Source organism: Falco cherrug, chromosome 11 (genome assembly GCF_023634085.1).
Source record: "Falco cherrug isolate bFalChe1 chromosome 11, bFalChe1.pri, whole genome shotgun sequence".
Lineage (NCBI taxonomy): Eukaryota > Metazoa > Chordata > Aves > Falconiformes > Falconidae > Falco > Falco cherrug.
The window spans coordinates 33,580,759-33,594,083 of record NC_073707.1 but is presented as its reverse complement, the minus strand read 5'-3'; the positions used below and the strand labels follow the sequence as shown (position 1 = coordinate 33,594,083).

The 13,325-nt window shown below is 42.7% G+C and overlaps 3 protein-coding genes across 22 annotated transcripts in view; 1 reads left to right on the top strand and 2 right to left on the bottom strand.

Moving 5' to 3' along the window:
* Nucleotides 1-13,325, top strand: part of MED12L (mediator complex subunit 12L) — a 150,413-nt gene that overhangs the window by 94,819 nt on the left and 42,269 nt on the right. For all 20 annotated transcript variants that reach the window (XR_008734502.1, XR_008734503.1, XR_008734501.1 and 17 more), the window contains 5 exons: nucleotides 9,947-10,094; nucleotides 10,671-10,789; nucleotides 11,959-12,102; nucleotides 12,647-12,810; nucleotides 13,081-13,212. Coding sequence is in view for 16 of the 20 variants with exons in the window: in XM_055723948.1 (XP_055579923.1) it covers nucleotides 9,947-10,094; nucleotides 10,671-10,789; nucleotides 11,959-12,102; nucleotides 12,647-12,810; nucleotides 13,081-13,212 (707 nt within the window). In the remaining 4 variants the exon portion in view is untranslated. The remainder of the gene's footprint in view (nucleotides 1-9,946; nucleotides 10,095-10,670; nucleotides 10,790-11,958; nucleotides 12,103-12,646; nucleotides 12,811-13,080; nucleotides 13,213-13,325) is intronic.
* Nucleotides 1,587-2,766, bottom strand: P2RY13 (purinergic receptor P2Y13). The gene has a single exon (XM_027798354.2). It carries the CDS (start codon nucleotides 2,751-2,753, stop codon nucleotides 1,719-1,721), a length of 1,035 nt encoding a protein of 344 aa, XP_027654155.1. The 5' UTR covers nucleotides 2,754-2,766; the 3' UTR covers nucleotides 1,587-1,718.
* On the bottom strand, nucleotides 4,908-7,113 carry P2RY12 (purinergic receptor P2Y12). The gene has a single exon (XM_005434289.4). It carries the CDS (start codon nucleotides 7,111-7,113, stop codon nucleotides 6,094-6,096), a length of 1,020 nt encoding a protein of 339 aa, XP_005434346.2. The 3' UTR covers nucleotides 4,908-6,093.

Genomic DNA, 13,325 nt, shown 5'->3' with positions numbered 1-13,325 from the left:
CCTAAGGGACGTGGCTCTTTCCTCAGCGAGGTGCTGTGGACTGGCACGCTTTGGCTCTGCAGTGTCACAGAGCAGCAGGAGCTGAGTGCCCAGGTACGGGGCAGTGGGCAGGGGGTGACGGGAGCTACAGCCAGCAGTAGGGCCGATGGAAAAGAGCAAGTTGGGATGCTTTCCCTGAGGTCCCTTCTGCAATGCCACGTCACCTGAGCAGTGTGCAGAGGTAGTCATCTGGGGTGGCAGGTATATCAGGGGACAAGCAGCAGGAGCAACATGTTTGAGAAGCAAGGAAGCAGCTGTAAAGTCCCTTCCAACATAAACCATGCTGTGATTCTATGATTGCTGAGGGCTAAGGTAAGTTTAACAGTTTTGTGGGGTTTTTTTATATGCTTTGTAGAGTTGGAGTTAGTAAACGGTTGGTATCTCTTTCACGTCTTAAAATAGTGAAATAAATCCCAGGATTTGTGATTAGAAAGGCATTTCTCTTTAGGCACAGTCTATTTGGACTTCCCCTGTAGGACAGCTAAGGAAGAGGTCTGCGGGTAGTGCAGTGAGCCAGGTGGAGAAGGGTTTGCTGGGCGACGAGGGTGAGGCAGTGCTGCCTGCTGCCTTCTCTTTGCCTGTGGATGGGACTGGGAATGGGGAACGTGCCACCAAGGGGGACATGTCTGGGTGTTCCTCTCTGCGAGTGGTGGGATAGAGGTGAATGCCACACAGCTCTGGGGTGCCTGTGGCAGGGGAGCAATCCTGGGTTCTCTGCTGTCCTGGGCGAGGAGCGTGCTCTGGGGGCTGGGGTATTGCCAACTGTGCCCTCCCGCAAAGCCCCGCTGAGGATGGAGAGGAAGGATGGTGAAACAGTGTGTAGGCAGTAGAAAAGCAGTTATGTGTGTGAGAGAGGCGGGTAAGGATGGGGAGGAACCATGTCCTTCTTCCTTCTGTCAAGTATGGTTCCTCCTCTTCCCTGCCCTGCGACGTGCTGGCTGAGCTGACACCCAGCGTAAGAATTACTGACATACAAAGTTAACAGCTCTGGGGTTTGATCCCAATTAAAGCCAAATCGTCCTTAAAAGCAGCTATAGTCAGTAAGCTGCTTAAGTGTTAACAAGTAAATTATTCTTGTTTAAAGCGGATAGAATTATTTTGTAGATTGGCTTAGGTTATAGGAAGGTATTTTAATTCATGGGCTACAGTCTGTCTGTATCCTGTGACGTGGACATGAATTAGTGACCAAATTGGAAAAAACTCCGTTCTGGTTCGCTTTGCAGAGGCAGCAGAGCAACACGAGACTGCAAACTGATCATCCGTAGTTTTAAGCATCACCGATGCTGGTTTTCTGTTCAGACCGACGTGGTTATGGCTGGAAGTCACATGAGTGACTCTGAGGTAGCACGGCGCTGTGTGGCATGCATGCAACCATACTGGGGCTGGGCAGGTGCTGCCACGACACAGCGGGGCTTCTGCAGCATTTGATTAGCAGTGATGGTGTCAGCAGGAGAGCACAGTTTGGGGGGGGGGATCGGTGTTTGATCAGGGCCAGCAGTGACAGTTTTTTGTCTATAAAGACTGAGCAGTGAGAGTAAATAAGGAAATTCATTTTGACATTTTTATTAAGTATTAATATTACAGTACAACTGCCTTTTCATTTTCCACAGCAGAAATAAAACAAAGTATTTTTTAAGTTCTCTATGAATATGCAGAGACTGTAGAGCATGAAGCTGCAGTCAAGATTCGGTAGCAGACGTTCGTGTGTCCAGTTCTGTTGTGGGGTTTGTATGAACTGTTTTCTGAAATGTCTTTATTCTCCTGCATAATACCTTTTCTAGAAATGGTTTGCACAAGAACATGTATATCAGGGGGTCCATGCAGACGTTTGTGGCAGCCAGCCACAGAGTGCTTTCTTTCGCAACAAAGAGCTGGTTCTGCAGACGACAGTCCATGTGGGTGGTCGTTTGGCTCAGAGTATAGGGAACCCTGCTAAAATGAAAGGGGGCAAAGCATAAGAAAAACACAGTGAAAATGATGAATACTTTCCCCTTGATCCTTTGTTCACTTTTGTTGTTTTTCTTCTGTGTTTTTATATAAGACTCATATACCTTTTTGGCAATAATTATATAAAATAGAAACATGAGGATGAGAACAGTCCAGAAAATAAACTGACAGATATAATTGACGGCTTCATGCCATTTGAGTCCAAAGTAGTTCTTCAGTGAGGCACACTTCTTCACTGATTGGGGTGTTGCTTTCTTGTTTGATAAGACCATGTTAGGCAGAGAGAGAACAAAGAAGAAGAGCCAGACCAGACCCGCCAGGATCTTTGCTGAGGTCAGGTTGTGCACCCAGAACTTCCCAAAAGGTCTCACAATCTTGAGAAATCTGTCAAAAGCAATGAGTCCGAGTAGCACTATGCTAATGTACATGGTATTGTAAAATACTACAGCTGAGAAGCGACAGACAAAAGCTTTGAGTTGCCATGGTCCCAGTCCAGAGTCCGTTAGGATTTTCAGAGGAAGCATCAGGGTCATTATAAAATCAGAAACTAAGATATTTTTCAGATAGACAATGAAAGTTGATGTGCTTGGAATCTGGAAGAAAGCCCAAAAAGCCAGGCTGTTAAGTCCAAGTCCCAGAAGGAAGATGAGTGTATACAGTACTGGGAAGACGAGGTGGGTGATCGTGGTGTCTCGGTGGCACTGCTGTGTGGAGGAGGGTGCTCCACTGGAGTTACTGACAATACTCTCATTTGCCATGTCTCCCATTGTTTGCAATAGACTTGGGTGAAAAGAGAGAGAAAACATAAAATATAACATTCTATATTTAAAATTACATGTTTCTTAGAGTGACTGGCAGGTTTATGCAAATAAGCACAAAACCTGAGTGTGCATTCAATAGAAATCAGCCGGTCTAGTTCATAGAAAATGTAAATCTTTGCCTAAGTTTAAGTTGTTTACAAACGAACATCTAGTGAGAAGTTAAAATGGTATATTTTCATTATGGAGGCCTAAGATAATATGATAGCAAGGTATAACAGCATATTACCTAGAGCACCATTTACATGGAAATGTATTTTAACATTAAACAGAAATTTTACAGTTATGTCCCAAAAGCAAGGTGCTTCTGGGGAAGCGACTTCTGGTATTTCTTACCAAGCATACTCCATTTTTCCTTTCTCAGCACAATTTTAAGTAACACATAAGATGCACACTGCTGGTTATCAGCCTCTTACATCTGAAAGGCAGATGACAGAGTGCCCCATCACACCACGTGAACGCTGCAATCATGCAAGTACCTGAGCAAACCTGGCAGCAACCGTTTCAGAGTGTGTTTGGCTGTCTTCGGTTCATATGCTGTTCCTCTGCCAACAGAAGCGTCGAGCAAAGTATTAAGAATGGAGAAATGTGTAGAAAGACGAGACTTTTTCTGTTGGTGTGGTATGTTGTTTCCTTCCTCATTTTCATGTATCACTCGAGTTAGTTAATCATGTTTGCTGTTGTTTTTCTCTCTCCCTTTTGCCCTCTGTCAGAAAGTACACTGCTTTCTCCTATACTAAGAAAAAAAATTACCACATCCATTGAGACAGGCACGTTTTCCAGCTGTTGGTTTGCGTGAGGCAGACCTGATGGCACCTATACTGTGCCATTATGATTTGGCTCCTTTAGAGATGTGGGGTGAACAAACACAGAGTGTTTCCTGACAGTTTTCCAGGATAATCCTCAAATGTAGCTCTGAGCCCTTGTCTGTGTGTGTGCGCTCCCCTGTTCTGGACAGCACTAGTCAACAAATGTGTGACCAGCAAGTCAGGTCAGAGTCATCCTTACAGTGGGTTATTCAGCTACAAAATCATGTGCGCCACCATATTCAGAAATTGTACCCCTCCCTCTGTGGCCTCTTAATATTGACACATAAACCTGAGCTTGACTTTTGATCTCCAGAATGGAACTTTTGGTTTATTTTGTTGTCAGTGTAGCCAGGTGGTACAGTGTGCTGGTTACAGCTATTTTCTGGGTCTGGCAGAGGCTGTTGTTGCATGGTATGCTTTGTATTTATTATGTGTTTATTATGTATAATGTTGGAATCTAGTACATTTCTCTGTAAACAGAATTTTTTGTATAAGTTTAACTTAGTCATGTGATTTGTCTTTTATTTTCCTGTCAAATGATGTGACAGAGGGTTCTGGCTCCTTGCTGCCTTGCGGGAAATGGCTCACGTTCAAGCCATCCCTTTGTGGGCAGACATGAATTGCTTTTTGGGGTTCTCAGGCTGCAGCTGTATTGACAGTAAGTTTGTGCGTTAGCATATACGTTGTGGTTAATGTAGGTATGCATGCTGATGTTGTCATTAAATGGCTGGCAGAAAGCAAAGAGCCTTGAGGATGGCCGGGATGAAAGTCACCTTTGCCATTGTCATCAGTGAGAGCTGTCCCTAGCTGCCTGCCCCGACTTCTGTTCATTCAGCAGGGATTCTGCAAAGCTGAGAGAGTCCATTGCAATACCCCAGGACTGATGTCCAAAGCAGCATCTTCCATGTTTTCTCCCAGACTGGCCCCTTGGCGCTGTTCCCAGCTGCCAGAGGCAGGTTCCAAGTATCCCGTCAGTGACTGCTGGATGGCTCGCAGGTGGCTGTAGGATCTGTTGTCCGAACAGCTCATCTGATCAGCAAAAGCAGCTGCTAGATAATTGCTACTCTCTCTCCATGTTTAGGTACAAAAAATGGGGGGAATGAGTGTTGGGTGGGGGGCATCAGCTGGAGTTTATCAGTCCTGGGCTCCATGGGGCTGGCTGTGGAGAGCACGCTCTGCAGTGACCAGCAGCGCCAGTTCCAGGGAAATAATGGTGCCCTGTTTTCTGCAGTGTAACCCAGTTACTGATTGTAATCAGTGTCGGCGTATATACCAGAATGAGCAGTGCACAAAATGTTTTGTAAAATATTTAATTTGTCCAGGTTTTAAGAGATGCATAAACTGTAAGGCTGAGTGCTAAAGTAAGTGAACTGTCTTTCAGCTTTTTAGGAAATTTGGGTATCTGTTGTAAAAACACCCAGTGCGCTGCCCGGCACAGGTAAGTACCAGAGAAGGGTCGACAGGCAATGGCTTTTGCCAGGACTGAGCTCTTGCATGATGGTGAAATGTATTTCTGAATTGGAGCTGTTTTGCAGTGGTGATAAATGAAGCATAATTTATTGCAGTAGCCTAGGGTCTTTTTCATGTGTAGTTGTTATGATTCCTGAAAATGTTATGTACCTGAAAATACATTCCTGGTTTTCTTTTTCAGCTTTCCCAAATGAAAAAAAGGAAGTGGTTAAATTTTTTGTGTAGTGCAAAAAAGCTTCCCTTAATAATCAGTAAAGATCTTACTATGAGTCTGTTTTTCCCTAAGACCTAAGTATTCTGTAAATAGTCTTTGTATATTTTCTAATATTACACATTGTTCTTTATAAAAGTGTACATTTTTGTTTATTCATATAGCAGGGTAAAGTATTTGAAGATTTAACTCACATCAAGATAAGCCTGATTATGAAATAATTTCCTCTGACATACAACTATTAATTATTGATCAATGGATTAAGAATTGCAAGCATATAATTAGATAAGCAAAATGTTATTCTGTTATCAAAAATCTGCAAAGATAAACAGTTTATCTACATGTCCTATATTTCTGTTTGTCTGCCAGCTGTATACAAGGTGACAACTCCCTGTATTTAAAAATCACGTTTACTGTGGATTTTGTTTGCATTTTCCAGATCTTGTGTTGTCATGGATTTTACTCTGGCCCAAGATAAGTTATTTCTGTAAAATCTTTGCAGTTCATAATCTCATCTGTAGTACTTAATGACTCGGGTTTAATTTTTTTCCTTACAGCTCCAACTAGAAGTTAAAACTTTTTCCTAGCAATTCTGACAGGTGTGGAGGTGGTGGTCAGGCGGTGCTCTTGTTTTATTCAAGCTTTCTAGTTTCACTGTTTTTGCAACCAGTGATGTTGGTTCCAGGGTGCTTGTGCTTCATCTGTAGGACAATTTCTAAGGAAGTTGGTGATTCTAGATTTCTTTGCGGAATTTGTGCTGCTTCTGCCCGCCAAGAACAGGTATGGGTGGTTCTTAGCTCTAGAGCGGCGTCTCATCTGTGTCATCTCCTTCGTTCTGCTCCTTCATCCGTGCTCCGAGTTCTGATGATGCTGTGTGCTTGCACATCATGTCTATCAAGGACTTTCTAAATGATTTGCAAAGGAAAAAGTATATGAATGGATCTAGGCAAGCATTCAGCGATGTCAGCCACAGCGTGCTCTCTTTCAAGTAAAACAAGGTGTTCTGAGCAGAGCATTCAAAAACGTCTCTTGTTTGGCTCAAAGTGTAGGGGATTCTAGTAAAGTGGAATGGCACAAAACAAATAAAGAACACTGCGATAATTATGAAAACCTTCAGATTTACAGTCTTTTGGGATGCTTTTCCTGTGCATCTTGTCCTTTTATAGGATTTGTACAGTTCTTTACTTATAAGTATGTAGCATACAACTATGACTGCTAAATTAACCCAGAAGATAAGTTGACAAATATAGTTTACGATTTCGTGCCAGACTAAGCCAAACTCAGATTTCAAGAAGGCACACTTTTTTACGCTCTTGGGTGTTTTCTTCTTGTTAGTTAAAACCATGTTGGGTAATGAGAGAGTAAACATTGATATCCAAATTGCTGTGGACAGGATCTTAGCACCTAAAAGGCTCCTTGGTGTTGATGATCTGAATGGTGAAGTGGCTTTCTGATAGCGATCAACAGTTATTAGACCAAGAAACAAAATGCTAATGTACATGGTGAAGTAAAATACAACCTGAGTGACCTGGCACACAAATCCTCTCAGTACCCATGATACTAATTTTGCATCGCTAAGGATTTTAAATGGAAAAGTCAGGATCATGAGGAAGTCAGAAATGACAGTGTTCTTCAGGAAGATGATGAAATTGGATTTACTGGATATTTTAAAAAAGACCCACATTGCCAGGCTGTTCATGATGATACCCACTAGGAACAGAATTGTGTAAAGCAAAGGAAAAATTACTTGACTGATTTTGTTATCACTGGTGCAGTTGCTGTTGTTTCTAGAGTAGCTGAAGCTGGTTGTGGCTTTCATTTGCACTTTGTCTTTTCCCCTCTCCCTGTAAAAAACAAAAAAATGAAATCATGAGTTAATCTGTCATAAGACTTCAACCTTTTTACTCTTAATTTTTGCATTGGGAGCATTTCTGTGGGGATCTTGACTGCTGTAAGTTGTGTTTTATTTTGCCGGGGATGTCAGGTTTCTACAGGAGAAGAGTGCTAGATGTTGCCATGTTTGTAAGGTAGCCTGGTTTCATCTTCCTTGGCTGAAATGTTGAGGTGCCCTTCCATCCCAGCCTCCCGAGCTCCCATCCCAACCTCCCAAGCTTCCATCCTAACCTCCTGAGCTGCCCACGCAGCCTCCCCGAGGCCTGCAGTCAGGGCTGGGCAAGGGGCCAGCACGGTGGTGGGCTGGGGGGGCGGCATGGCTGGCAGCACGCTGCCTGTTCCCATCACCGTGTAGGTGATGGCGCAGCTCTTGCTCGGTGTGGCTGTGCCTGGGGGCCTGGGCTGTGATTTCGCTTGTCTGACACACGTGTGCCCAAACTGTCTCTCTCCTCCCAGGGAGGAAGGAGAAATGCCCCTTTCAGCATCTTCTTGGGCATGGGAAGGGATAGCATTTAAACTCCTTTTGACTGGGGATTTAACAGTGCTGGGCTGAAGTAAAAGGAATCAAATACCCCTTTTTATTGTATTTCAGCCTGGCTGGCTGTCAGTCTCTCCCAGTGGTGTTATTTCAGCCTCACTTTTAGTTGTCCTTGAAGCTGATCCCTGCCACCCCCTGCCTGCCCTTGCTCAGACCTGGGAACAGCTGCTTGCAGGCTGCCGCCATTTCACCCGGGTATTCAGCGGGTGGATGTGGCACCCCACAAAGTCACCGTTTGTTGCTTCCAAGGGGACGAAAGTGGGAGAGGAGTACCGGCTTTTCAGCCCTGTGTACTGGCACTAGGGCAGCTAACGGCGTTTGCTACTTCAGTGGTTATACATTTGCCAGCAAGGTCTGAAGATACTTGTAGCTTCATTTATGTAGGTATTAATGGATACCTTTACTTCTAATGTGACAGTTTGTCCTGTCATTTTCCTAAATCGCTTGCTTTACCAGTGCTGTGTGTGTTGCAAATAAATTTAGAGCTTCACTGACCTGAGCCAACATGCAGGAGCTGTGTAGGAGTTGCAGCCTCCCATGTTTTGCAGCGATCGCCTGCGTGAAGGTGCTGTTGAGCCCCCTGCGTAGCACTGCGCCCCTCCGAGCCCACCCTGGCCACAAAACCAAGAGTTCCTCCGCTGGCTGGTTGCCCACAAACACCAGGAGGCTGACATCTGCCTAACTGATAACAGGGGCCGGGTTGAAAACTGTTGCTCTTACTCCAAAAACCTTGATCAGACCAGGTCTGCTCCAGCCCGGTTGCCTGGGAAAGCCAGGCAGGAACGCTGAATCGCTCAGTGTTGCGTTTCAAAAGGAGTAACGTTCAGGTGTGTAGCGATGCAACTGTAAAAATTGCTATATTTCTGTATTATCTCCGCCTTTGTAAAATAAGGCACTTGGGGGAGTTCATGCTTTGTCAGCTAGTTCCCAGACATCCCTGACATCTTCCTTACAGAGCTCCAAGGCTTTATTTCTGTCTGTAAGACAGAAATAAATTGTCTGATGCTTTGAAGCACATCACGGATTCAGCTGCCAAGTCTGACCCTAATGAAGTAAGTACTCCCTAAACATGCACAAATCAGACACCTTCCCCCCAGCCAAAATCAAAGAGCAGATTACCGTAGGGTGCTGCTGAGAAGTGACGCAATGCCTGGGTGGCTCCTGTGGTGGGAAGGTAGTGTTGCTGAGAGAGGCTGCTCGCAGTTCCGCTAGCTCCTCGCCATGCAGGCCTGCAGGAGCGTTCATGTGTGAATCCCTCGGAGCAAGGAGAGACTGGAGGAGCAGCTGTGCATCCCAGTGCGGAGACTTAGACCTTCCTCTGACTTTGAACTGGTTTCTTAGCCAGACAGCTGCAAATTCCAGGTGACACTGTCAGTGCTTCTGCTTTTGTTTCCTCTAGAAGAGAGAGAAATAGAATTTGTAAAAATCATTAGAGGCTTACTTCCTGCTTTTGACCTACTAAGGGAGTCACTATTTTTAAAAGAGAGCATGTGTTTTGTAAGACTGTGCAACTTTTCAGAGCACAGAGTTACAGTCCCGTCTACTGCCATTTTGCCTTGTGATTCTTTAGTAGTATTTTTGTACACAGCCTTGTTTCTTAAGAACTTTTTAAGTAGTTGGAAGATGTAGTGCTTGCTTAGTTTGGAAAAGGTAAGTATATTACTGAACAAAATATTTATACCTTATATGAATTGTAGAGGAGTGCTCCAGGTTTTTAAGTTATATACAGTGCATCAACGTTTTAGGATACATTTTATTGAAAGACTAAATATAAGCAATTTAAATAAACTATATGTATTTCAATTTCTTTGGGATGTACAAAATTGAATTCTAGGAGTTGGGCTGCATCTTTTTTTCAATTGACTTGTACATAATAAGAGAAATGTCACACGGTTTCTAGACATCTGTCTTCATTTTACTAATCTGCTACTGAATATCAGTCTAGGGGACAGTTAGGAGGGTCACCCGTATGCATCCTCTGTCTCAGTTGTTATAGATACATACTGGATTCATAATATCAGATCACATTTTTTCCCTCTGTATTTTTACCCTACGCTTTAGTGAATTCATTTGGCACTGTTTCCTCCACGCTGATAACCACAGGAGATCCTGCTTGTGACGAGGAGTTAGCTATTGTTTATTGCAGTCTGAGCAACTTGGGTTGGGTTTCTGCAGGTGATAGCAGAAAAAAGTTACTTCACTCATGACCTGTTTTTTTCAGGATGAATCTTCAAGTCATGAGTGTAACCAGCGCATGATTCTCCTTTATGGCGTTGGTAAGGAGCGTGATGAAGCGAGGCATCAGCTGAAGAAGATTACCAAAGACATCCTCAAAATTCTGAATAAGAAGAGTACTACTGAAATGGGTGGTAAATGCTTTAATGCTGCTGTATGGTAGCCTGTAGCAAAGATCACAGGAGCTGTGAGGTGCTCGGCAAGTTGTCTGGAGCCATGCATGTTGGTCATGTAATTTGGCTTTCATCCCCTTGACGGTCACTGGGTGAAGTACTGAACAGAGTCCTGCAGCACCAAGTGCAGTCTGCCAGCCACGCCAGGGCAGCCAAGGGCCACTCTGCTTAGAAATCCCCATTTTCCATTATAACAACTTGTCTGTAAACACTTGCGTTAGGCTAAAACCTGGAAAATGAGATGCTGGCCAGTGAGTGATACATATTCCTTACCCTCCTAGTAAAACTGTATGGCTGTTTTTCAGTTTTTCTTGGGTGTTGGCTTTTTGCATTGGAATAACCTCGAAGTAGCTTTGATGCTGTTACATGCTGTGGCAGATATTTGTCCTGAGTATTATGGAAAACTGAGGCAAATAGGTTTTTATGTAGTCACAAGCTTTTGAGGAGTGTTGCTGTCTTTTAAATTGGTAATAATGCGAAACTACTAGGGCTCCTGCTTAAATATAAAATGACCAAAATAATTTTTTATCTCTTAAGTTGGGGATGAAGGGCAAAAAGCCAGGAAGACCAAACAAGAAGCATTTCCAACCCTAGAGACCGTGTTTACAAAACTACAGCAACTGTCCTATTTTGATCAACATCAGGTGACATCTCAGGTACTTCCCTTGTATAAAATTGTAGCCTTTTACATTCTGCTGTAGAGGTACCAAATAGGAAGCAAATCTAGGTTTTGAGAAGTGTTTTGTATATACCAAGAATTTTCAGTGCAGTGTTTCTTCAAAGGCAAGATTAAAAATGCTGCCTTGGTGTTCTAAAATACCTGCTTCAGTAGGTATGTGGGGGTTTGATTGTGTGTGTTTGTTGGGGGGGTGGGGCTGGTGATGCTTGCTTGTTTTGCAAGAAGCTTTCTGAATTATTGTAGATGTCAAGATTTTTTTAATGGAAAATTTGAAATAAATTTTACATAAATTTCCATTAACAGCGTTGTTTAAGGCTTGTTGGTAAATTAGGTACTAATTAACTAATCTCTTGCGTATGTGTAAGATATGTTACTGTATCTGTGTTTATAAGGACAGTGAACTCTTCTGTGTTTTTTGTGCAACACACTGAGTGTGTCTATTTGAGAAGCTGGTAGATAATACAGTTTATTCTTTTCTGGATACTAGAATTTATCATCAATGTTTACTGTTAAAAAGCTGTATTAGTGGCTGCCTGGAAAACATAAATAACTTGTTTTAAATGGCAAGCCTAATTTTCCTGGTTTATAGTAGAACTTGTAAGTGTGGGAATGTATCAGTATAGGATTTCATCACTCTGCCAGGTGTTACTGTTTTAAAGTATATTTAAGAAAAAGAAAAAGAGGTACATGTTTGATACTTAATTTGTAAGACACCTTTGGATCTAGTCTTTTGAATGAATTTATTACATGTTTTGTTTGCAGGATAATGTGTTATTAATTATCTGAAAACCATCAATAACAAAATTACAATGCAGTAAGAGGAAAAGAAAAACTATTTTACCTCTTCTTTAAAGCAGAATACTCCACAGAATAAAAATTGGTATTGTAGAAGTTAAGAACAGCTTGACACTCAGCTGTAAAGCAGCAGAACGCCATTTTCTGTTGTCAATTTTGAAAATAGAACGGCATTACAACTGACTTGCTGGATAGTAGAGTAATAGGTATATTTATGTACTATTTGTTAGTGCTTTTATCTGCAAAATGCTGTCACTTGCTATTGCCGCTTAGAAAACAGGATTTTTGGAGCACTAGTGTATTTGAGAAGCCCTCAGTCACCATGTGACTTCTCAACATTTATTTTCACAGATCTCCAGTAACGTTCTTGAACAGATAACTAGTTTTGCCTCGGGAACATCATATCATCTTCCTTTGGCTCACCATATACAGCTCATCTTTGATCTCATGGAGCCAGCACTGAATATCAATGGACTGATCGACTTTGCAATACAGGTAAACAGGGTTCATTTTTTGGGAGGGTTACATCAGGATAAAGCTGTGATACATTTTCTGTAAAACCAGAAAAAAAACCCAGGAGATGGACTGCAAATTCTCCTGATTTGCTGCCATGTGCTTTTATCTGTTCCGGTTTCCTGACTTCTGAAACAGAGTGCCAGATACTTCCCTTCTGTCTTACTTTGACAGTTATAGAGAATCAATAGATGTATTTTATTTTTCAGTCTTTCAAAATTTATGAAATTCTCGTTATTTTAGCACAAAGCATTTTAGGATGGGCTTCACTGTTTCAGACAGAACCATCATATTACACAGTAAAGCATCTGAGTGCCAGAAATGCCATGTATTTCTGAAGAGCAGTTCTGAGGGACAGTTCTTATACTTTAGCAGTTTGTTTTGTTCCCTCTTTCCCTTGTTCTCTAGTGAGTAAGGAATTTAATTTTGTTTTGCCATATAGTTTTCCCTTTTTTTTTTTTTTTTTTTCCGCTTAACTCTACCTGTTTAATTTGGAAATTCGTTGATTTTGTGTATGCACTTTCAGCTGTTGAACGAGCTGAGTGTTGTGGAGGCAGAGCTGCTGCTGAAGTCATCCAGCCTGGCAGGAAGCTACACAACGGGGCTGTGCGTCTGCATCGTCGCCGTGCTGCGACGTTACCATGCCTGCCTCATCCTCAACTCGGAGCAAACCGCACAAGTCTTTGAAGGGTTTGTGGCAGCTACAATTTCCCAAAAAGTATTTTTAGTCTTCTCTCTTAAACAAAAAATGGGGTTAGATTCAGTAGTGAGACCGACTGTCACACTACTATTGGAAGGCTGTAAGTGAGCTCAGGTGAGCTTCATGTGAGTCCCCTTAGCCTGTAGATGCAAGGTCTGTCATCACATTGCCCAGCTAATGGTGGGGTTTGTGTCATAGGTAACAATGAGACACACGCTAAGGTGTATTGCAACAAACTCAAAATGGTTTTATTTTTGCAGGTTGTGCGGAGTGGTAAAGCACGTCGTTAATCCCTCGGAGTGTTCGTCCCCAGAAAGGTGTATTTTAGCTTACCTCTATGATCTGTATGTGTCCTGTAGCCACCTGAGAAGCAAGTTTGGAGACCTCTTCAGGTGGGTGGTAATGGGATTTTTCTCACCGCTGTCTAGCCTGTATACTGATGTAGATTGCTGTGGTTTCAGTTTGGTTTGCTTTCCATGGAAAATAGAATTGTCAAATCGTTTAG

Coding starts and splice junctions, on each gene's coding strand:
- P2RY12 (XM_005434289.4), bottom strand. CDS start 7,113: ATGAAAGCCACAACCAGCTTCAGCTACTCTAGAAACAACAGCAACTGC.
- P2RY13 (XM_027798354.2), bottom strand. CDS start 2,753: ATGGGAGACATGGCAAATGAGAGTATTGTCAGTAACTCCAGTGGAGCA.